Source organism: Patiria miniata, unplaced genomic scaffold (assembly GCF_015706575.1).
Source record: "Patiria miniata isolate m_02_andy unplaced genomic scaffold, ASM1570657v1 HiC_scaffold_20, whole genome shotgun sequence".
Lineage (NCBI taxonomy): Eukaryota > Metazoa > Echinodermata > Asteroidea > Valvatida > Asterinidae > Patiria > Patiria miniata.
Window position 1 is genome coordinate 37249384 of NW_024037059.1, and position 19220 is coordinate 37268603.

Below are 19220 nucleotides of genomic sequence, written 5' to 3' on the forward strand. Positions count from 1 at the left end.
GAAGATCTCGTTGAATGATGCAAGATATTATGCTATAATTTTCCTGAGTAATATTCTGATTGACAAACACTTGCTGCTGATGGAATGCCACTGGTATTCTTCAGAACCAATACAATTTTAAAGTGCCATGTAACTTGGCACTGTATATACATAGCCATGCACGTGTACTCAAGGGCGGATCTGGGGGGGGGGGCAATGGGGGTTGTTGCCCCCCCCCAAAAAAAAACGAACCAATTTTTTTTTTTTAAGTGACATGGCAATAAAGCCAGGCACTGTGTACACCCCCATCTTTTCCTCAAAAAGCAGTCAGAAATTGCCTCAGATCGCACCTTAGAGCATCTATAATCAAAAAAAATTTTTGGGCCCACTTTTTGGCCCCCCCCCCCCCCAAATAATTTTGTTCTTGATCTGCCCTTGCCTGTACTCCAATGCAAACAAGACTGATCACAAAAACCCTATTGCATAGGGGCTGTCCAGCTTATATATACAAAGAACAATGATAGAATTGCATGACGATGGACTTTGAGATCTTACTTCCGAGCGATGTATGACACCTGCAAATCCGAGGCAGACATATCCATTATCAAGGCACATCATAGTAATTTCGTTAATTCATTATGGGTCTTCTCGAATATATTGCAGAATAGAGTTCATCAAAACTGACACAGAAATGCAAATAAAAGCTGTTGTAAATGCAGACAATGACTTGCCAAGTGACCCGTTAGACAAGTAACGCCACAAACTGCCCTGCCTGTTACTCCCTGCATTCCCAAAACCTGCTCCAGCACTGTCTGGTTTGGGGTTCTTATGGGCTAAACCTGAGTACTTGGTGCATTCTTTAAAACTGATGAGTTTTCGACGACGATCTCACCTGATGCCTTCATGTGCTGAAATGTGCCATGGTTTTATTAGAGACGGACCAGAGTTGGGCCAGGGCGGCTCGTATGACGGGGAACTTGAGCAGTATCTCCATGGCCTCGTGGATCAGACAGCCTTTACTTGCCAGGATCAGGGATGTGGGGATGACCTGGCATTGAACACAAGTCAGTGGATACTGGATAATAAAAATTGTTCATACCCTGGTACTTGTGATCTGAATTGCGATTTGACTTGTGATTCACTCGCGATTCGAATCCAACTCTGTGGTCAAGTTATCATCTCTTCTTCTTTTCAAAACAATGCTTCTATATCTTTCAGAGTTACACATGTCACAAGTGAATCTCCAAACGTCATCAAAGTTGCCTTTCTATCTTGAAATGGAAATTTCAAACAGGTAATTGGGCAAGTTACTTCAACTGAAGAATAAAGCACAGGTTCCTACCTTCGTTTTGAAGGAGCCTATCCTAGTATGCTCAGACACTGGCATTTTCTTCAACTCTTCTGATACCACATTGGTACCGTACAAAGATCTGAGAACTGAGGCTCGAGCTGTGTCTTCTGAACACATGACAAGACTCTGTAGAAACACAAACGGAAGAGTCTCAGAGAGGGAATTCAGGCGAGTAAGGTTTGTGTAACTCCACAGAAAAAGTATTAGAAGGGTGTTTCTAGACACTCAAAGATGACAGAGGGCATTTCTTGGTGTCTCTTTACTCCCATATTTGAGGGGTATAGGTTGGCGAGGATCTACGGAATTCTGAAATTTTCTTTTTCATAAAACTGAATGGTTCGTGAGTCCAGAGTGCTGAATGATAACACATAGCAATCGGTGAAAACACACGTGCCAATTGAAACTATGTTTCCATCGATTGACGTAATGCTGCACCGCCCCTTTTCCAACTTGGCAATTTATATTTCAAGGTTTCTATGGTGTTGTCAGCAATATGTTGATGATTCCCCTCTATACCTCCTACTAACAATATTTTGTCCCCTGTTTACAATGTTTTGCACTTTCACTGGGCATATGAAGAAAGTAGACTTACCTTCACTATTTCTATTCCTCTCTGAAACAACTTGCTGTTACTGAAACCAGATCAAACAATACAAAGTTTGTCCACATGAACAAATCGATACCTTGGAAACCTTGTGATAACCTTATTGCAATTAACTTGTAATGGACTTGAGAAAAACTGCAGGTGTACATTGTCCACTTTTTCATCAGCAATACATTCTGTGTTCGCTCTGTCTGTCCTCAGAACAGAGCACACGTCCCGAGGACGGACAGAGCAAGCATACTGTGAACGGACAGAGCACACTGTCCGAAACGTCGAGTTCTACACTCAACCAACCGGCTCTTTTCAGAACCACACTTCTTCCAAGAAGACATTACTTTCCACATGGTGTTACCCGCAATCTTTCGACTTCGTTTCTCAGATGCCACACTGCATGTTTGAGATGCATACTTCATGCGTAAAAGCACGCATATGGATGTTTTGTTGGACAGTAATTATGACTGGGATTGATCAAAGCATCTTGGGGTAGGGGTTAATGGAAGCAGCTGACCTGAGCTTGAGATCCACCATCAGATTTTTGTAGACTTTGCCCTTCTGGATGTGGGCGCCGGTGCTGACAGCATTCAGCAGCAGCTTGCAGGACAGCTCGGCAGCAAAGCGCCGGGCCGCGTGGACTCCCAGCAGGTCAAACCATGAGGGCTTCTTGCCCTCCTCCTCCATGAAACTCCGAATGTACGGAGTAACCGGGATACGAATGCGAACGATCTTGGAGAAGAACTGCGGCATGATGTCCTAAAGAGAAGTCAATAAACCCTTTTATGGATACCTGTCCGGCTGTAAACGTGTAGTGAAGATAAATGTTGCATTGTTGTTGTTGCAAAAAAGTTCCCGCTTCGAACTGACACACCATGCAACACCTAACATATACCTAATCTACACACTATCTGTGATTAAACCAAATTTTGGTATGATGCAAACAGGAAAAAAACTTTCCAATATATACATTTAAACCAAGATACAAATTATCATATTTAACAGGCATAGGCGTAGCCAGCAATATTTTGTAAAGACTGCCCTTTCCCATTTAAATGACCTTTTTTCACCAGCAGTTACCCCCCCCCCCAAAAAAAAAATATGTGCAAGAGTGCCCTTCTTTTAACAAGTGCCTTTTTTTCTGAACAAGTGCCCTTTTTTAACAAAAGAAGTCGTGCCCTTTTTGTGCCAGTTCGTTTAGGAGTGCCTTTTTTTTTTTTATTTCATGGATGTATCCCCCTGCAAAAGCACCATATATTGTCCGTTAGTGAGCATAATCATCGGTTTTGAACAAATCCCCCATGGACAGATGGTACCAGCCCAGCCCAGCCCCCCCCCCCCCCCCCAACTATTTGATTTTACAGAGGCCAAGTGTCCGAGAAAAATACCTGTCTACATGTCAGCACGGATGTGCAAGTGCCCTTTTCAAGAAATGTTTACCCCCCAATAAAAATGACCTTGCTATGCCTCTGACAGGAATAAACGAAATGCATAAATGTGTCATTTGAGAGACATGACAGGTTGGTACAGTATCCAGGCAAAAACAGACTGTTGGTGCATTCTAAAATAGTTGTGCCACTTTATTTTGCCCAAGTAGTTTCTGTTTGTCATTTCACCCTCTGACTTCCAAGCCTGTACCTCGTGGGTGTCATTAGCATCCCTGTAGCATACAAAGACCACCACTTGATGGCATTTTCCCCGCACTATCTGGACCATCATTTTCATGGCTGGATTCAGCTCACTGCAGCTGGACGTCAGGAAGATGACCGTGTCCTGCGGAGTGAGAGAATGCAGGATGGTCCCCACGAAGTAGTTGGCGCCGATCTCCAATTCACTCCCTTGATGATCCCGATAGGATCGTCGCATTGTGTCCTCGATGGGGATGATTTCTTGTACCGGGGGACAGGACTGCGAGCAGCGAAATAATGTAAATTTTGAGGTTGTGTTTTGATTTAGACGCTGGTTAATTAAAAGTATCAAGTCACCATGCAGGTTAGAGATTGAACAGCACAAAGTTATTATGTGCATCTACAAGTCCATGTAAAGCCGGGTTCATACTTCACGCGAATGCGAAGCGAATTTGACGTCATGAAATATGAAACATTCGCTGCGAAATTCGCCGAGTTGAAATATGTTTAACTTTTAAGAATGCGCAGTGCGAATACTTGCCACCACGTCACAAATTCGCGTTCGCTTTCGTGCCAAGTATGAACCGGGCTTTATGCAAATTTTTTATTTATTTATTATTTATTATCAAGCCCTCGTGACCAGAAGACCGAATTGCGGTTTAATGTACAATAAAATGATTTTAAAAAGTTAAAATAACAGTTAAAATCACAGTAGTCATTACATTAAAAATATATACTACATTAGTAGATATAAAAAATACACCAAAATGGTAAAGACCCACCCCTGTAATATTCTATAGCAAAGCCCTACTCCTTAATAAAAACAAGCTACCAGATTATAAGAAAATGAGCTTAAAAAAAAGGTTTTATCAATCATTCATGCAGTTACAACTCTAGTCTGCCACTTACTTTGATAACCAAATCGCCCTCTCTGTTTTCAAGAGCTGTGTAGCCGCCAAATAAAAAGCCTCTTACGTCATTGACATCTATTCACAAAAAAAACAAGACATTAAATGAACGATGAATGTGATTGGCAACTTTGCAACGAGGAAGAAGTCAGTTACTTTTGTCACTTTTGTTGCTTCAAACGAACATAATGCACAAATTACAAATGATGGACTGTACCTTTAAGGGACTGTGATAAGGTAGCAAGTCAATTCTGTTTGAAATAAATTTAGTAAAGAAAACTGAATGGAACGCCTCTTTCACAGCTTGATGGTTGTGCAATTGAGTCCCACTGACGCCACACGGACATGTCATCTGTTTCTCCCAATTCTATCCCATAAATCTTAGTTAACAAACACAAACCTGCACCAAAAGTAGGTGGACATTCCGATGCGTCAACCAGCCCAAGGACTCCAATGTTATCTATGCCGATGTAGTACACATGCCTGCCTGCATTCAAACTGATAAAAAAAAAGAGAAATTGTTAGCAGATCTTAGAAATGAAATGTCAAGCACTGAAGACTATGTTTGTTTCAATCACAAAGAGAGAATAGAAATTGGTTAACCTATCTGACCACAGTGTGACAAATGGTTTTCTGTGAGTTGGAATAGACATGGGCACAGGCTTTGAGTTCGGAAAATGCAAGGGGGGATTCAACTTGCTCCTCTTTTAGCTACAACACTGAAATCAGAGTCTTTTCTTCTCTCAGGGATTTAATGCATACATGTAGAAGAGTGTCCCTTTTTAATACTATGGTTCTCATTTCGGACCGACCCTTTTTTTTGGCTCCCGACCGAAGAAAAACAAAAGCACTTTTTTTATGCCGCTGACCCTGTGTTGAATTTCTTACTTAGAAAACAGAAGTGAAGAAATACGGATATTCTGTCCAATTTCGTGGGGAATAAACGCTGAAGTAATGTCCAATATTTTACGTGCAGGCATTCACAACGGTACGGTGCGGTACGGATTGAGCTGAGGTACAGTGCAAGTGCCACGCTGCCTTGTGTGAGCACTACATGTACGATGTTCGCTGGTCCTCACCATCCTGTTGCACGCTGTTGGGAACGAGCGCTGCGCGCCGCATCGGGGGCAACGTGAATTCAACTTGTTCAAATCCTTACAGCACTTTATTTGTCGTCGACGTGTAAGTGAAGTTACAAGTAAAGTAATACACAACTTTTTTAAGTTTAACCAACCAAAGCTAATTCAGAAGATTCATATATTCAACAGTTTGCGTCATTTTATTTAGCCTTTTCTACTTTCAACATGTACTTTTTTTCACCCCATATTTTTTTTTTTTGACCGACCGACCCGCCTTCAAGGCCAAAAAATAGGAGAACCAATTAAAAAGGGACGCTCTTATAAGACTACCATTAGGAGGTAAACTACGTCCCAGTTACCTGGTGCCAGCCCAGTCGATCACCTCATGCAGTCCCCCTGACAGCGCCTGCGGGTACGTCTCTTTGCACACCGTCTCATACATATGCATGAGGTGGTTGCAACGTATGGCCCCATCTGCTGTCAGGTAATGGCTGGCATCCTCATCTGGTACGAAGCCCAGCTCCATGCTGGAGGAGAGCTGACGCAGGGCATTCAGCATGATGATCTCCAGTAGGAGCTTGGTGGCCGTCCCGCCCTTCATGCGCGACGAGCCTGTTATTGCCTCTGGCTGTGAATGTAGGAATACAAGTAAATGTCATCAATTCTTCCATTCAGGGTCCAATTTCATAGACTGTATTCATGAGGAAGCCATTTCTGATCATGTTCCCTGACTGTATTTTATAAATTGTAAACTGTTGAATGGGAAGGTGCCAGACTATTTATGCATCCCAAGCCTCACTTTCAAATTTTTTTTAAAATGTGGCTTAGAATATTAGGGTATGTTTAATCACAATTTTTACGATTATTCATCAGGGTAGACAGGTATTAATTTCTAATAAACTTTATTTTTGTTGCTTATATTTCTATTTGCAAATTCCAAAAATTATGCCCACAAAAAAAACCTTTTTGGCTGCGATGTCGGAGAAGGGGGCGATACTGTTGTACTGTAAAGATTAATTACAGTTATATCATGGCAAATAGCTTCAGTAAACTTACCCCCAGGATAGGGTTAATGATGAAACCATTTCCCGCACTCTGAACATCAGATAACTTTGTAACAACTGCCAATCAAATGAAACAGGATAAAAAACAAGAAGTAAAATCTAACTAGGTGGCACATTACTGATAAACAGGGAAGCGAGAAATGCTATCATTGGAATTGCAAATAAACATAAAGCTAGTGAACCAAAAGGCATGATACCATGCAATACCAAAGGGTAAGAAACAGGACGATTAACAGGTGAGCTGCAAGTGGTGTACAAAAGGTGGTGCCTGAAAACCCTAGCTGTATTAAGCTGCTGTGTTCGGCAGGCTTCACACTCGTGCAGTGGATTTTATTACATTCAGCAGGTTACAAAGAGAAAACCGGCATGGAGATTATAGAGCTCAGCCCTACTCCTTAATACTTGGGTCACAATGACTGAATAGACGTTACCTACGATGTCATATGCAGCTGCAGGGAGGCAAAACACCTAACTGGGTGTCTTTCTTATGTTTTTCTTATGTCACAGGATACTGTTTACGTCCAATTTTTAAACCCATCTGAATTTTCAGGTGTATGCAGTGCAGATGGCTTGCTTATTTCCTAAAAAGGCGGTACCACGTAACCACATGCACTTTTGTAAACTAGTGTGATGACAAGGTCCATTTTGAGAAAGTACTGTTTTTTTCTGTTTTAGAAAGACTGACCACCCTGAGAGGAAGGTTTCATTTTATCCTTCTATGGGTGGGGTTATTCCTTATTCCGGTTTATTTTGGAGAGACTGACCAACCTGAGAGGAATGTTTCGTTCCATCCTTCTATGGGGTTATTCCTGGCCTGCTCCACTGGGTTGAAGCCAACGAGGACTGGGGTGAAGATGTCAAGATGCTCCATGCAGTACAGGAGCTGACCCGCCACAAAGGGTGCCTAGAAATGATCACGATCCAAACTTAACACTGGAGGATTCTGGACTGTTAGGATTAATGACTAAGCCTTCAGCACACAGTTTTAATATTTAATAGCCAACAGGACCCAATTTCATAGCGCAGCTATACAAAAAAGTTGTTCTTTCTAATTAGCAGAAAATCATGCTGCTGCTTAAGCACTATTTCATGGCGTGGATGTGTTAACGGTTGCGCGCGCAAGGAGATTTCTTTTGTTGCGTCACTGTTTTAAGCAACTTTTTCCTCTGGGGTTAAGCATGCTTTTGCTTATGGTCTCTATGAAATAGATGGGGCTCGGTAAGCACAAAATTGGCTGTTAAGCAGCGTTATGAAATTGGGGCCCGTTTAAAAAGGTAGTTGACTGCTCCTGTTCTGTTTATGGGACACGTATATGTAGATGAGATGTCCGGTACTACAATCTTGGTCAGCAGCTTATTAAAAAACATCAAGCACAATAAATTGTATACAATGTATCAGGTCGACTCTGCCAATCATTGCAAAAATGTATGAATTGCAGAATCATTTCTTGAATTTTACAGCTTTGAAAACTATGGCTAATTATTTTGGTGTTTAACTTTGTAGCGATAAATTGGACACAGTGATGTAAATGATGGAGACCTGCACCTTTTATAATTTCAACAAAGCTAAGGAATTATTGAGTGGATGCCTACTTACTGACAGACCGCATGATATGCCAATGTATAGAACCTTTTTCTTCTTTTTGCATATCTGAATGAAAACAGAAAAAAACAGACATTTATGGTAAAGTTACCTATACATGTACTAAAACAAATACAATATGGGTTACTTCAGGGAAGTTGTCCCAATTTACTGGTCTTTTAATCTTGGCTTATTTTGACTGCCAGCCTCCCATTTGACTACCTCTACATATTTTTTACTGTACTTTCCCTGAAATTAAGTTTTAGTTTAATAGAATGCCCACCTGTTGCAGTGCTTTCACCCCTGCCTGTGGGCTATCCTCGGGCGATTCCTGTGAAGTCAACAATGCCTTGTCATCCCCAGCGATGATATACTCACAACATGGCTTGTAGTCAATGTTTCTGAGCAGGTTGTTGATTGATTTCTGAAATAAACCAAATCATCATCATAGCAAGTGTTTCTACCCCAAATAAAACCAAACATAAAGGTCTGTACATGCTTAAAAGTAGAGTAGATCATTTGTCATTTGTGCATTTGTTTCGTTTGAAGCAGCAAAAGTGCTCAAAATCTATAGATGGGTGCTTAACCCTTTCATTTCCACATTGTTTATTGACCAAATTGTTTGCTCAGTCATGCGAAAATCACTAGAGCGTGAAAAAATGACCACAAGTCCAAAACACACTTTTTTCAACCCAGATTTTCACTGCTAAGAAGTGATTTAAATCATAGGTGTTGTGTGTAAAGTTTGTTCCTCGAACCTTACTCTTTTATGTGATGTAAAAATGAAGTCCATATGTGTAAGTATAAGAAAGTTATGCCTGTTTGTTCATCTGGTTCCATTTATCAAACTGCAAGCCATTTCACCACATGACCGAATGGCACTCCATACCTCAATTTGTGAGTGGATACTTCTGAAGCACTTTTCTCATTTTTTGTAATGGCAACACTACGAATAAACTACACCATTAGAACGATCTGAAAACACTCTTTCAGCTGGTATATGGTTGATGTATGGGCGGCCAAACATATCAACATGCCGCCTTTCTGAAATGTAGTGAATATATCTGTGTTGAGGGTGTTCTGTGTGTGGTTTCCTGGTCGACTAAAGTCGCCCATGGGAACCAGCAGGGGGGGTTCTTCTTGTCGACAAAAGTCGCCTATGGTAAGGAAAGGGTTAACGACTACCCTGATGAAGTCTTAGCTCTTTGATTGCTGTACATTCTGAGAAAACAATATTCTAGAATCTTACTTTCAATTCAAAAGTTGCAGAGATATATTTTGAATTGCGCCTGAAATCAGCATCTGTAACACGTTCTCATTCAGCTGATTGCGGCTACGCGATGTCACGCACTAGACCGACGAATAATAGTAACCACGCCAGCGCGCATGTGCGTCATGTCAATGCTTGCACGCACCCATTCATGGATTCGCCAAATTACAGACCAACTACTAACAGAAATGTCCCAAAATGCGTCACTTGACTCATCTTTAGAAATTATCTTCTTTTATTGTCGTAAAAATGACAGTTTACCGAGTAAGCCTTTTAACAATAATTTGGTCATTTACTTTTTGGAAATTTTCAAGCATACTTACTGAAGTCAGGAAACCAATTCTGCCTGATGTTCCGCAACCACTAAAGACAACACTCTCACAGGCTGGGTTCCTCTTCTGAATAAACATAGAAAAAAGTCATTTATAAAAAGCCGTTTCCTTATGATTCTATCAGAGAAGAAACTGACAAGAAACTGGGAATCCATATAAAACACAAGGAAATTCAGAGCTGCATAACATACCCTGCATTGTTTATGAATTGTTAATCAGGAATCAGTTGATCCGAGGAAAAGTTGGGAGCCCCTTTAAATACAAAAATAATTTAGTGCATCCTTTGAAGAATAAAATTCCTTCTTATTTTGTGGGGGAAAAATACCCATGTGACACAGATCTGTGCAGAGGGGGCATTGCCCCCCCCCCCCCTGGCAGTGACCAAAATGTTCTCAAATAAAGCCATTTATCACTTAAGAGAGCCCTTCTAACCCACCCCCCCCCACCCCCGGCAAACCTCTCCGCCCCCAGCAGTAACCTCTCTGGATCTGATAACATTTTGAAGCAGAATAATACAGAATGTCAATATACCTGCAAGATATCAACAACCTTCTCCGAAACCCTCTGCAAATTGAAGATGAGGTCATCACTGAAGATGTTGTTACTTTTGTAGGAGTCCCAGCCCTCAAAGATTTCACTGTCACACTGATGCAGAAGGCCGACTAAATCTGTGTAATCAAAACAAGTGTTGAAGTTCAAGTTACTCTGTCTCGTTTTAATGTGAGTTAACCTTTTCCAGGTCTTAATTTCTGGTAAGAGCATCATACAGTTGTAGGTTTAACTAACCCTCCTCAATCCTTGAAAATAAACCAGAGTTTTGGAGGATTTTGGAGGATTGAGGCTGAATGAAAAAAAAATATCAGCTGATTTTAGAGGTTGCGTTGTATTGAGGTCATAGGATGTGTATTACAGTGATTGTTGGAGGATTTTGAAGAATTGTTAATGTATAAAATGAATGAAAAATCCTTCCTCATCAGCTACGAATCAGATAGAAAAGTCAGAAATTTAATTCAATGATAGGTAGGATTTGATTTAATACAATTCGGATGAACGACAAAAATTTGTTGGAGAGTCCCAAATTTTCGGACTGATAAAAATAGTACTTTGTGTGTGCAATTGCAAAGACGCAAACCTTTTAAAAGTTCTTACCGTATGAAGAGCTGATATCGATGTCAACTGTGAGAGGGTTGCTTGTTTCTGTGATTGGAATCTTTATCTCCGAGTCTGTCATTGTTTCTATTCAAACAGCCACAAAGGCAATAAATGAGTCCCCTGAAAAAGAGTAATACAACTGTCACATCACTAATTCACAATACAACTTTGTTAACATGTGGATAATGTGTAGCCCTAGAACTACAATGTAGTATGGCGCGTGGAACCCTGACTAGTTCTGTGTGGAAAGACACTTTCTAAAGTAAAGACAATGAAAGAAACCAATAATCTTTTGAGATCTTTGAGGACTAAAAATGCTATACACCTGTTTATCCCTTTATCATGTTTATACATTATTTATTTACATTTATACATTATTTATTTACATGACCAAATTGACAAATGCAGTGCTATACTAGCCTGTGTGATGATGCAATGCGTATGCACGACAACTTAAAGTCAATGTAGCTGGAGTTACCCAGCCCTGAGTTTTATCATTGGGTTGTCTATTAGGGCTGGAGCGCATTTTTCTCGTAACTTGTAGTATTTGCAAAAAAAATTTGGAAAATGTTCAATTTTATCCCCGTTACACACTAATTGCAACTGCAACTCACCCCAAACTTGCCTGGAATAACCATTACACAGGTCCTTGAAGTAAAAAACGATCCACGATGAAGATTCAGCCTACAATTGCAGTGAAAACAGGAGGAATAACCGCTAACTTGACAACCTTGCTGGATTGGCCAGGACCGCTATTGGTTTGTGCACACAAAAAATTGTGTACAATGAATGGCGGTCGATTAACAGGCACAGAGAGCGATCGCTGTCAACTACTCGTTTTTGCCGGCTGCGCTGGCTGTTGGCGCATGACGTCACGCAGAAGCGTAACACCCGATGACTGTTTCATGCACTAATATAAGGTTTACCACTCGCATCACAGCTTTGGTACTGGAACCGCAACCAATAGTGCATGAAACAGTCATCGGGTGTTACGCTTCCGCGTGACGTCATGCACCAACAGCCAGCGCAGCCGGCAAAACAAGTAGTTGACAGCGATCGCTCTCTGTGCCTGTTAATTGACCGCCATTCATTGTACACAATTTTTTGTGTGCACAAACCAATAGCGGTCCTGGCCAATCCAGCAAGGTTGTCAAGTTAGCGGTTATTCCTCCTGTTTTCACTGCAATTGTAGGCTGAATCTTCATCGTGGATCGTTTTTTACTTCAAGGACCTGTGTAATGGTTATTCCAGGCAAGTTTGGGGTGAGTTGCAGTTGCAATTAGTGTGTAACGGGGATAAAATTGAACATTTTCCAAATTTTTTTTGCAAATACTACAAGTTACGAGAAAAATGCGCTCCAGCCCTAATAGACAACCCAATGATAAAACTCAGGGCTGGGCATGCTGGGTAACTCCAGCTAAAGTCAATGGTACAAAAAACTACAATGTACTACCAATTGATATAAAACAGCGGAACGTTTGCGTGATAATATGTACAAACTACAACGCGTCAACAGTATAACCAGCTTTACAGCCTTGTTTTACTTACTCACTGTTAGTGTTGGCAGAGTTTGGACCAATTGTTTATAATGCATGATACATCATAATCATCACACCAAAGATCCTACGTGGTCCATTATGTTGTCGTTATGACAATATGAGTACCCGGGCCGTACTATACTGTACTACTACACACGCCAGCGAACCGTACGCTATATCCGCATTCAGCCCACAGATCGCACATTGAATAGCGCCACCCTTTGGTCGCAGTAGGATGATCTAAACCAAATCTTGAGCTAAAACCGGCGTCTCTCACGGCATATCCGCATCGGCACTATACTCGCCAGCATCATTTCAAAGCTTAAATTTTGTATGTCAAAACTAAAGCGGACTGTTCAACACAATCAAATTGGCACAGTGGTCATCGACTTGTCTCACAACAAGACACAAAGAAAAACAATCTTTGCTGGATTGGATGACAACCAACTGATGCTGCATCATTCATTACCAGCACACTTTCCCCAAAAATGGTTCGGCCACCTTTCTATGCAAAGCCTCACTGGCCCATGGTTTTGTGCGTAAACCTTATCAGTCGGACGATCACACTCAATTGACTTCGGCAAAACCGCAAGTTCCATCATAAAGAATAAGTTAACCGGACCATTTTTTCCAAGAGTGTGATTCTAATGTTCCACAAATTGAAGAATGCGTTGCATGCAGACGGAGGATGACCGGTCGGCCGATCATGCAGAGGAAGTTGATTCAGCCATTGATAATGCACAATTCTTCATATAATGTTGGTACCAGAATACTCTGATTATCCTGATCGTCAAACAAAAGTTATCAATGTATCCCGACGTTTTCTTTCGCAACGGAAGCTTAATTTTTTCCCCTGGTAATTTTCTCGTGATAGTTTTCTTTTCAGTTTTTGGGGGTAGGTAGATGATTTGGGGAGAAATTTCCATCCGAATTATGATCACCCCTTAAAAATAGCCTTGAAGCCCATCGCCATTTTGAAAAAAACGGTGCCTGTACACTCCATTAAAAAATAGAGCGCTTCGGGGTCCCCATTTCATCCAAATTGCACAGAAATACAAGCTCACGTTCCTGTGCACGAACCTTCAAGTGCATGGCCCACAATATGCTCAAGTACTGAAGAATTTGAGGGCATGCAAATCGTGATTTAGCCGGCGTATGCAATTTCGGACCGCTTTACTGGTCTGCACCCTTTAAACAGTGCAGCTTTATTGCAAGGTCATCATAAGTTACCCACTATACCATCCCCACTTCCTTCACAAGATTCCGTGATCGAAGCTCATCATCCCATCCCTGCCCAGCGCCCTTGGGCCTGGTTGCAAGGAGGGGTAGGGGGCCGGGGAGGGGGAACCGGGTACGAGCGAAGCGCTTCACATAAAATAAAGATATGCATGCATCATAAACAGCGCCCCAAGTGTATTGGGCTGTCTTGGTTAATTTTGTTTTTGTCTATGTGTTTATGTGTTTTTTTTAAATTAAGGATGAGAACGTACTGTTGACATTATTTTCTCATGAAAATACAGGCTGAAGATGGACTGTTGGGGACAGCGATGAACGTTGATTGCCGCTGGTGGTCAGCTGGCGGTTTTGAAGCGGTAGACCGCCGGTGGTATTCCGCTGACTGCTTCTGATGGTCCGCTGGCGATTTTAGAGCGGTAGACCGCCGGTGGTATGCCGCTGATTGCCGCTGGTGGTCCGCCGGCGGTTTTGGAGCGGCAGGCCACTGGCCCTGAGGCATGCCACTGGCCTACCACTGGCGGACCGCTAATGGTTTGGGTCGGCGTGCCGATGCCGACAAGCCGCTCCCCAGCCACCGGTGGTCCGACGTTGGCTTGCGGATTGGGGACTCCCACGGTTTTCACCCATAATATATTTATAATTATTATAACAATAACACGGTCCGCCTGTCTGCATCAATCGGATACAAACATCTGACGGGCCTGGACCCCCCCCCCCGCAAAAATTCCTGGATCCGCCCCTGAATGCACCTGATTCCTTTTTAAAAAATAGCCTAATGGTGTTCCGATTGTTGCGTAACGTTGAGTATGTTTAGCACACGCGTATAAGCCTACGATTAACGAGGTAGCCGTATGGAATTGTCCAAACAAATGACAACAGTTTGCTCATTATTGCCCGAAATGTCGACTTAATTCGTCCATGGAGCCAAAACAGATGCACACAGCAATGTTCCACGTTTCTCTGCCTATTAAGACAAATAGTTTTTGACAAGAATTCCAAGGAAGCCGCATGGCCTAGTGGAGTAGATTCGTCGCCACGAATCGCGGAGCCCGGGTTCGAATCCCGTCGATGTCTTTTTCTGTTTTTCAAACCACGCATTCCGTCTTTATAAGATGTTTTATTTCCCGTCGTAAAATACCAACAGTACCTTAGCTTAATCGGTAAGCACTGCTGCTGGTACTGTCCGTGAGTTCCAGGTTGGCGCCTTCGTACAGGTTCAGGGCATGTGGTCCACTCGGGGGATCAGGGCTTAGGGTGCCGCCCTGTTCCTCCCTTAGCTCTTTGCTTTTACATGGTGCCTGGCCCTCCGGGGTTATATGGATGGATAGGGAAGGAAGTGTGTATTGGTCGGGGACGCCGAGACCCCGGAAGAGAACTAAGGGATTGGCTGGGGCATTGTTATGGCTCAGACCGATCCCTGAAAGCTTGACTAGCACATAACTTTTTGATTTTTTTTATCCTCTATCTTTTATACTTTGGTTTAGTTTGATATTTACATCTGCTTGGCAGATGAACGGTAGTTTTGAAAACGAAACAGAGGTCTATGTCATGAATCAATGTTCCATAATTGACTATAATTAAAACGGAGTTTCGTTCGATCAAAATGACTACCATTATTAATGGCGCAATTTCCAATTGACGTAAAAAACGCCATATTATTCCGGGGAAAAATAAAGATGTACATTGTAATATAAACATTATTTACATCTTTCAAATAACGTTTCTTTAATTGTGAACATTCCCAACAAATATAGTAATTAGCAAAATAGGTGAAAAAACGCAAAATAACAACGTCCATCACCCTTAAAACTGGAAATTCAAAATGAAAAACAAAGTCAAGTGGAATACAAGAATGTACATTAAGGATTGAATTGGGAAAAAAATCCATTACATGGGGCTTTTACTGACTTGGTTTTTACAGTCAGTAACATTGAGGGGCGGATCCTGAAGAATTTTTTTTTTGGGGGGGGAGGGGGAGGGGGGGGGGGTCCAACCCCTCCCCTGCTCTGACACAAAAAAGTAAAGCTATTCTACAGCGGTTATTAACACTAGGCCTATATCACAGAATATGCATATACCCACTAACAAAGCTGCCGATGTCCGTATTTTTGTGCAAAGCGGACATTATTACCAGTAAACAGTTTAAGCGTGTCAGAAAGGGGGGGGGGGGTGTTTCGCATTTTTTTTCAGGGAATTCTATGAATTGTTTTTTTGGACAGAACTGGGCATGGGCATCGCGAGGGGGGCAAGGAGGGGGGCGCTTGCCCCCCCCCCCCGGAAAAGCAATAAAAAAAAAATAAAAAAAAAAAAGAGAAAAAGAGGCCCCCCTCTAGAAAAAGTCCTGGCGACGCCCATGGAGATGGGGGACCCCCCTCCCCCAGATCCGCGCCTGCACCTCCTCGATCGTTTTGCGCAACACATGATCGAGTAGTGTGCAATGACATCGGGGATGACCCTGCATTTCTTCAGAAGCTTTCGGCAGCAGCACATGCCATCCGCCGCCGTCTCCTGCAAGGCTAACCCCTTGCAATTGTTGTCAATTTTGGTCAAAAAATGAAATTGCTCCAAACTTCCTGGAAAGACTCCTTAGGGACCCTGGAACACATTCCAACTCGATTCAGGGACAGATATATCATTAAAAAGAAATTCATATTTTAGCCTAATTTTATGAAAAATGTAAGGCTAACTCCTTGCAATTTTTGTCAATTTTGGTCAAAAAAATGAAAATGCTCCAAACTGGAACACATTCCAACTCGAGTTAGGGACAGATATATTAATCAAAAGAAATTTATATTTTAGCCAATTTTTATGAAAAATGTAAGGCTAATTACCCCTTGCAATTTTTGTCAATTTTGGTCAAAAAATGAAATTGCTCCAAACGTCCTGGAACGACTCCTAAGGGACCCTGGAACACATTCCAACTCGATTTGTGGACAGATATATCATTAAAAAGAAATCATATATTTTTATGAAAATGTTAGGCTAACCCCTTGCAATTTTTTTTCAATTTTCTTCCAAAAATGAAAATGCTCCAAACTTCCTGGAAAGACTCGTAAAAGACCCTGGAACACATTCCAACTCGATTTAGGGACAGATATATCATTAAAAAGAAATTCATATTTTAGGCAATTTTTATGAAAACTGTAAGGCTGTAACCTCTTGCAATTTTTGTCAATTTTCGTCAAAAAAATGAAAATGCTCCAAACTTCCTTGAAAGACTCCTAAGGGACCCTCGACAACATTCCCACTCGATTTAGGGACAGATATATCATTAAAAAGAAATTTATATTTTAGCCAAATTTTATGAAAAATGTAAAGCTAACCCCTTGCAATTTTTGTCAATTTTCTTCAAAAAAATGAAAATGCTACAAACTTCCTGGAAGGACTCCTAAGGGACCCTGGAACACATTCCAACTCGATTTAGAAACAGATATATTATTAAAAAGAAATTCATATTTTAGCCAATTTTTATGAAAAATGTAAGGCTAACCCCTTGCAATTTTTGTCAATTTTCGCCAAAAAATGAAATTGCTCCAAACTTCCTGGAAAGACTCCTAAGGTCCCCTGGAACACATTCCATTGCGATTTAGGGACAGATATATAATTAAAAAGAAATTTATATTTTAGCCAAATTTTATGAAAAATGTAAAGCTAACCCCTTGCAATTTTTGTCAATTTTCGTCAAAAAAATTAAAATGCTCCAAACTTCCTGGTAAGACTCCCAAGGGACCCTCGACAACATTCCCACTCGATTTAGGGACAGATATATCATTAAAAAGAAATTTATATTTTAGCCAAATTTTATGAAAAATGTAAAGCTAACCCCTTGCAATTTTTGTCAATTTTCGTCAAAAAAAAATGAAAATGCTCCAAACTTCCTGGAAGGACTCCTAAGGGACCCTGGAACACATTCCAACTCGATTTAGAAACAGATATATTATTAAAAAGAAATTCATATTTTAGCCAATTTTTATGAAAAAATGTAAGGCCAACCCCTTGCAATTTCTGTCAATTTTGGTCAAAAAATTAAAACGCTCCAATCTTCCTGAAAAGACTCTTAAGGAACCCTGGAACACATTCCAACTCGATTTAGGGACAGATACATCATTAAAAAGAAATTCATATTTTAGGCAATTTTTTTGAAAACTGTAAAGCTAACCCCTTGCCATTTTTGTCAATTTTCGTCAAAAAAATGAAAATGCTACAAACTTCCTGGAAGGACTCCTAAGGGACCCTGGAACACATTCCAACTCGATTTAGTGACAGATATATTATTAAAAAGAAATTCATATTTTAGCCAATTTTTTTGAAAAATGTAAGGCTAACCCCTTGCAATTTTTGTAAATGTTGGTCAAAAAATAAAATTGTTCCAAAGGTCCTGGAAAGACTCGTAAAAGACCATGGAACACATTCCAACTCGATTTAGGGACAGATATATCATTAAAAAGAAATTCATATTTTGGCAAATTTTTATGAAAAATCCCTGCCCCCCTCTTTTACTGATAAATCGAGAATGTGTTGAGAAATACAAGAATTTTTTGGGAAAAATTGTTTTGCCCCCCTTTAGAAAAAGTCCTGGCGACGCCCAAGGAGGTTGGGGACCCCCTCCCCAAGATCCGCGCCTGCACCTCCTCGATCGTACTGCGCAACACATGATCAATTAGTGTGCAATGACACTTGGCCTCCGAAAATCAAAAGGTGGTAAAGAAAGGGGGGGGGGGGGGGAGATCGCACTTTACTTTCAATGGGGGCGCTGTTCAAATCCGATGATTATTAACACTAGGCCTATATCACAGAATGTGCATACACCCCTAACAAAGCTGCCGATGTCCGTATTTTTGTGGAAAGCGAACATTGTTACCAGTAAACAGTTTTTGCGTGTCAGAGCAGGGGGGGGGGATTTCGCATTTTTTTCATGGATTTCGATGATTTTTTTTTTTGACAGAGCTGGGGGACCCCCCCCCCCCCCCCCGGATCCGCGCCTGCACCTCCTCGATCGTTTTGCGCAACACATGATCGAGTAGTGTGCAATGACATCGGGGATGACCCTACATTTCTTCAGAAGCTTTCGGCAGCAGCATGCGCCTTCCGCCGCCGTCTCCTGCAGTTCTTTTTCGGCTCTGAAAGATGGAGTTTTTTCGTGAGGGGTTAAATCTCACCCTCTCGAACAAAGCTGATGAAACTCGCCTCATACAATGATTTGTCGTGATTTGTCGACATGATATGAACGTTTAGTTCAATTCCATTTATAAACAACAGGGTTATTTAATTAAGAATAAAAAGTAGGACATATTTTTGACATGTAGTTCCAAAGGGAAAAAGTAAGGAGGTACATTTTGGGATTTTTATTTACAAAGTTGGGGTATACGTGGTTTTTGTGTGTGGAATCTTAAAAGATGGATTTTCAAATAGAGTTGATAATTTTCTAGCATTACATAAGTTTAATGAGCTTTCCAATGAGACGTTGCGCTAAAAAAAATCGGCCCATGACGAGCATCCAATTAATT

The 19220-nt window shown here is 41.3% G+C and overlaps 1 protein-coding gene across 4 annotated transcripts; it reads right to left on the minus strand.

Annotated features, from left to right (window-relative positions):
* Positions 1–246: 246 nt before the first annotated feature.
* On the minus strand, positions 247–14036 carry LOC119728953 (glucokinase regulatory protein-like). Of its 4 annotated transcripts, XM_038201415.1 has the most exons (17): positions 12488–12607; positions 10937–11059; positions 10319–10455; positions 9779–9853; positions 8469–8609; positions 8201–8254; positions 7373–7508; positions 6597–6661; positions 5900–6168; positions 4862–4959; positions 4463–4539; positions 3564–3833; positions 2443–2684; positions 1923–1962; positions 1322–1456; positions 872–1027; positions 247–554 (listed from the first exon to the last, which is right to left on the minus strand). In XM_038201415.1, the coding sequence occupies exons 2-16, from the start codon at positions 11016–11018 to the stop codon at positions 881–883; spliced, it is 1968 nt and encodes a 655-aa protein (XP_038057343.1). In that variant the 5' UTR covers positions 11019–11059; positions 12488–12607; the 3' UTR covers positions 247–554; positions 872–880. The 4 variants fall into 4 exon arrangements, with proteins under 4 accessions (XP_038057343.1, XP_038057345.1, XP_038057344.1 ...); XM_038201417.1 differs by lacking the exon at positions 12488–12607 and adding an exon at positions 13968–14036 and having other exon boundaries at positions 247–1027; XM_038201416.1 differs by having other exon boundaries at positions 247–1027; positions 12492–12607.
* Positions 14037–19220: the final 5184 nt, after the last annotated feature.

What these genes read in the sequence shown, in the direction of transcription:
- LOC119728953 (XM_038201417.1), bottom strand. Translation starts at nt 11,018, where the DNA reads ATGACAGACTCGGAGATAAAGATTCCAATCACAGAAACAAGCAACCCT. An exon ending in CGATATCAGCTCTTCATACG is followed by an intron (nt 10,456 to 10,936) that starts GTAAGAACTTTT and finishes TTGATTACACAG; the next exon opens with ATTTAGTCGGCCTTCTGCAT. An exon ending in GAACGAAACATTCCTCTCAG is followed by an intron (nt 6,662 to 7,372) that starts GTTGGTCAGTCT and finishes TTTGATTGGCAG; the next exon opens with TTGTTACAAAGTTATCTGAT.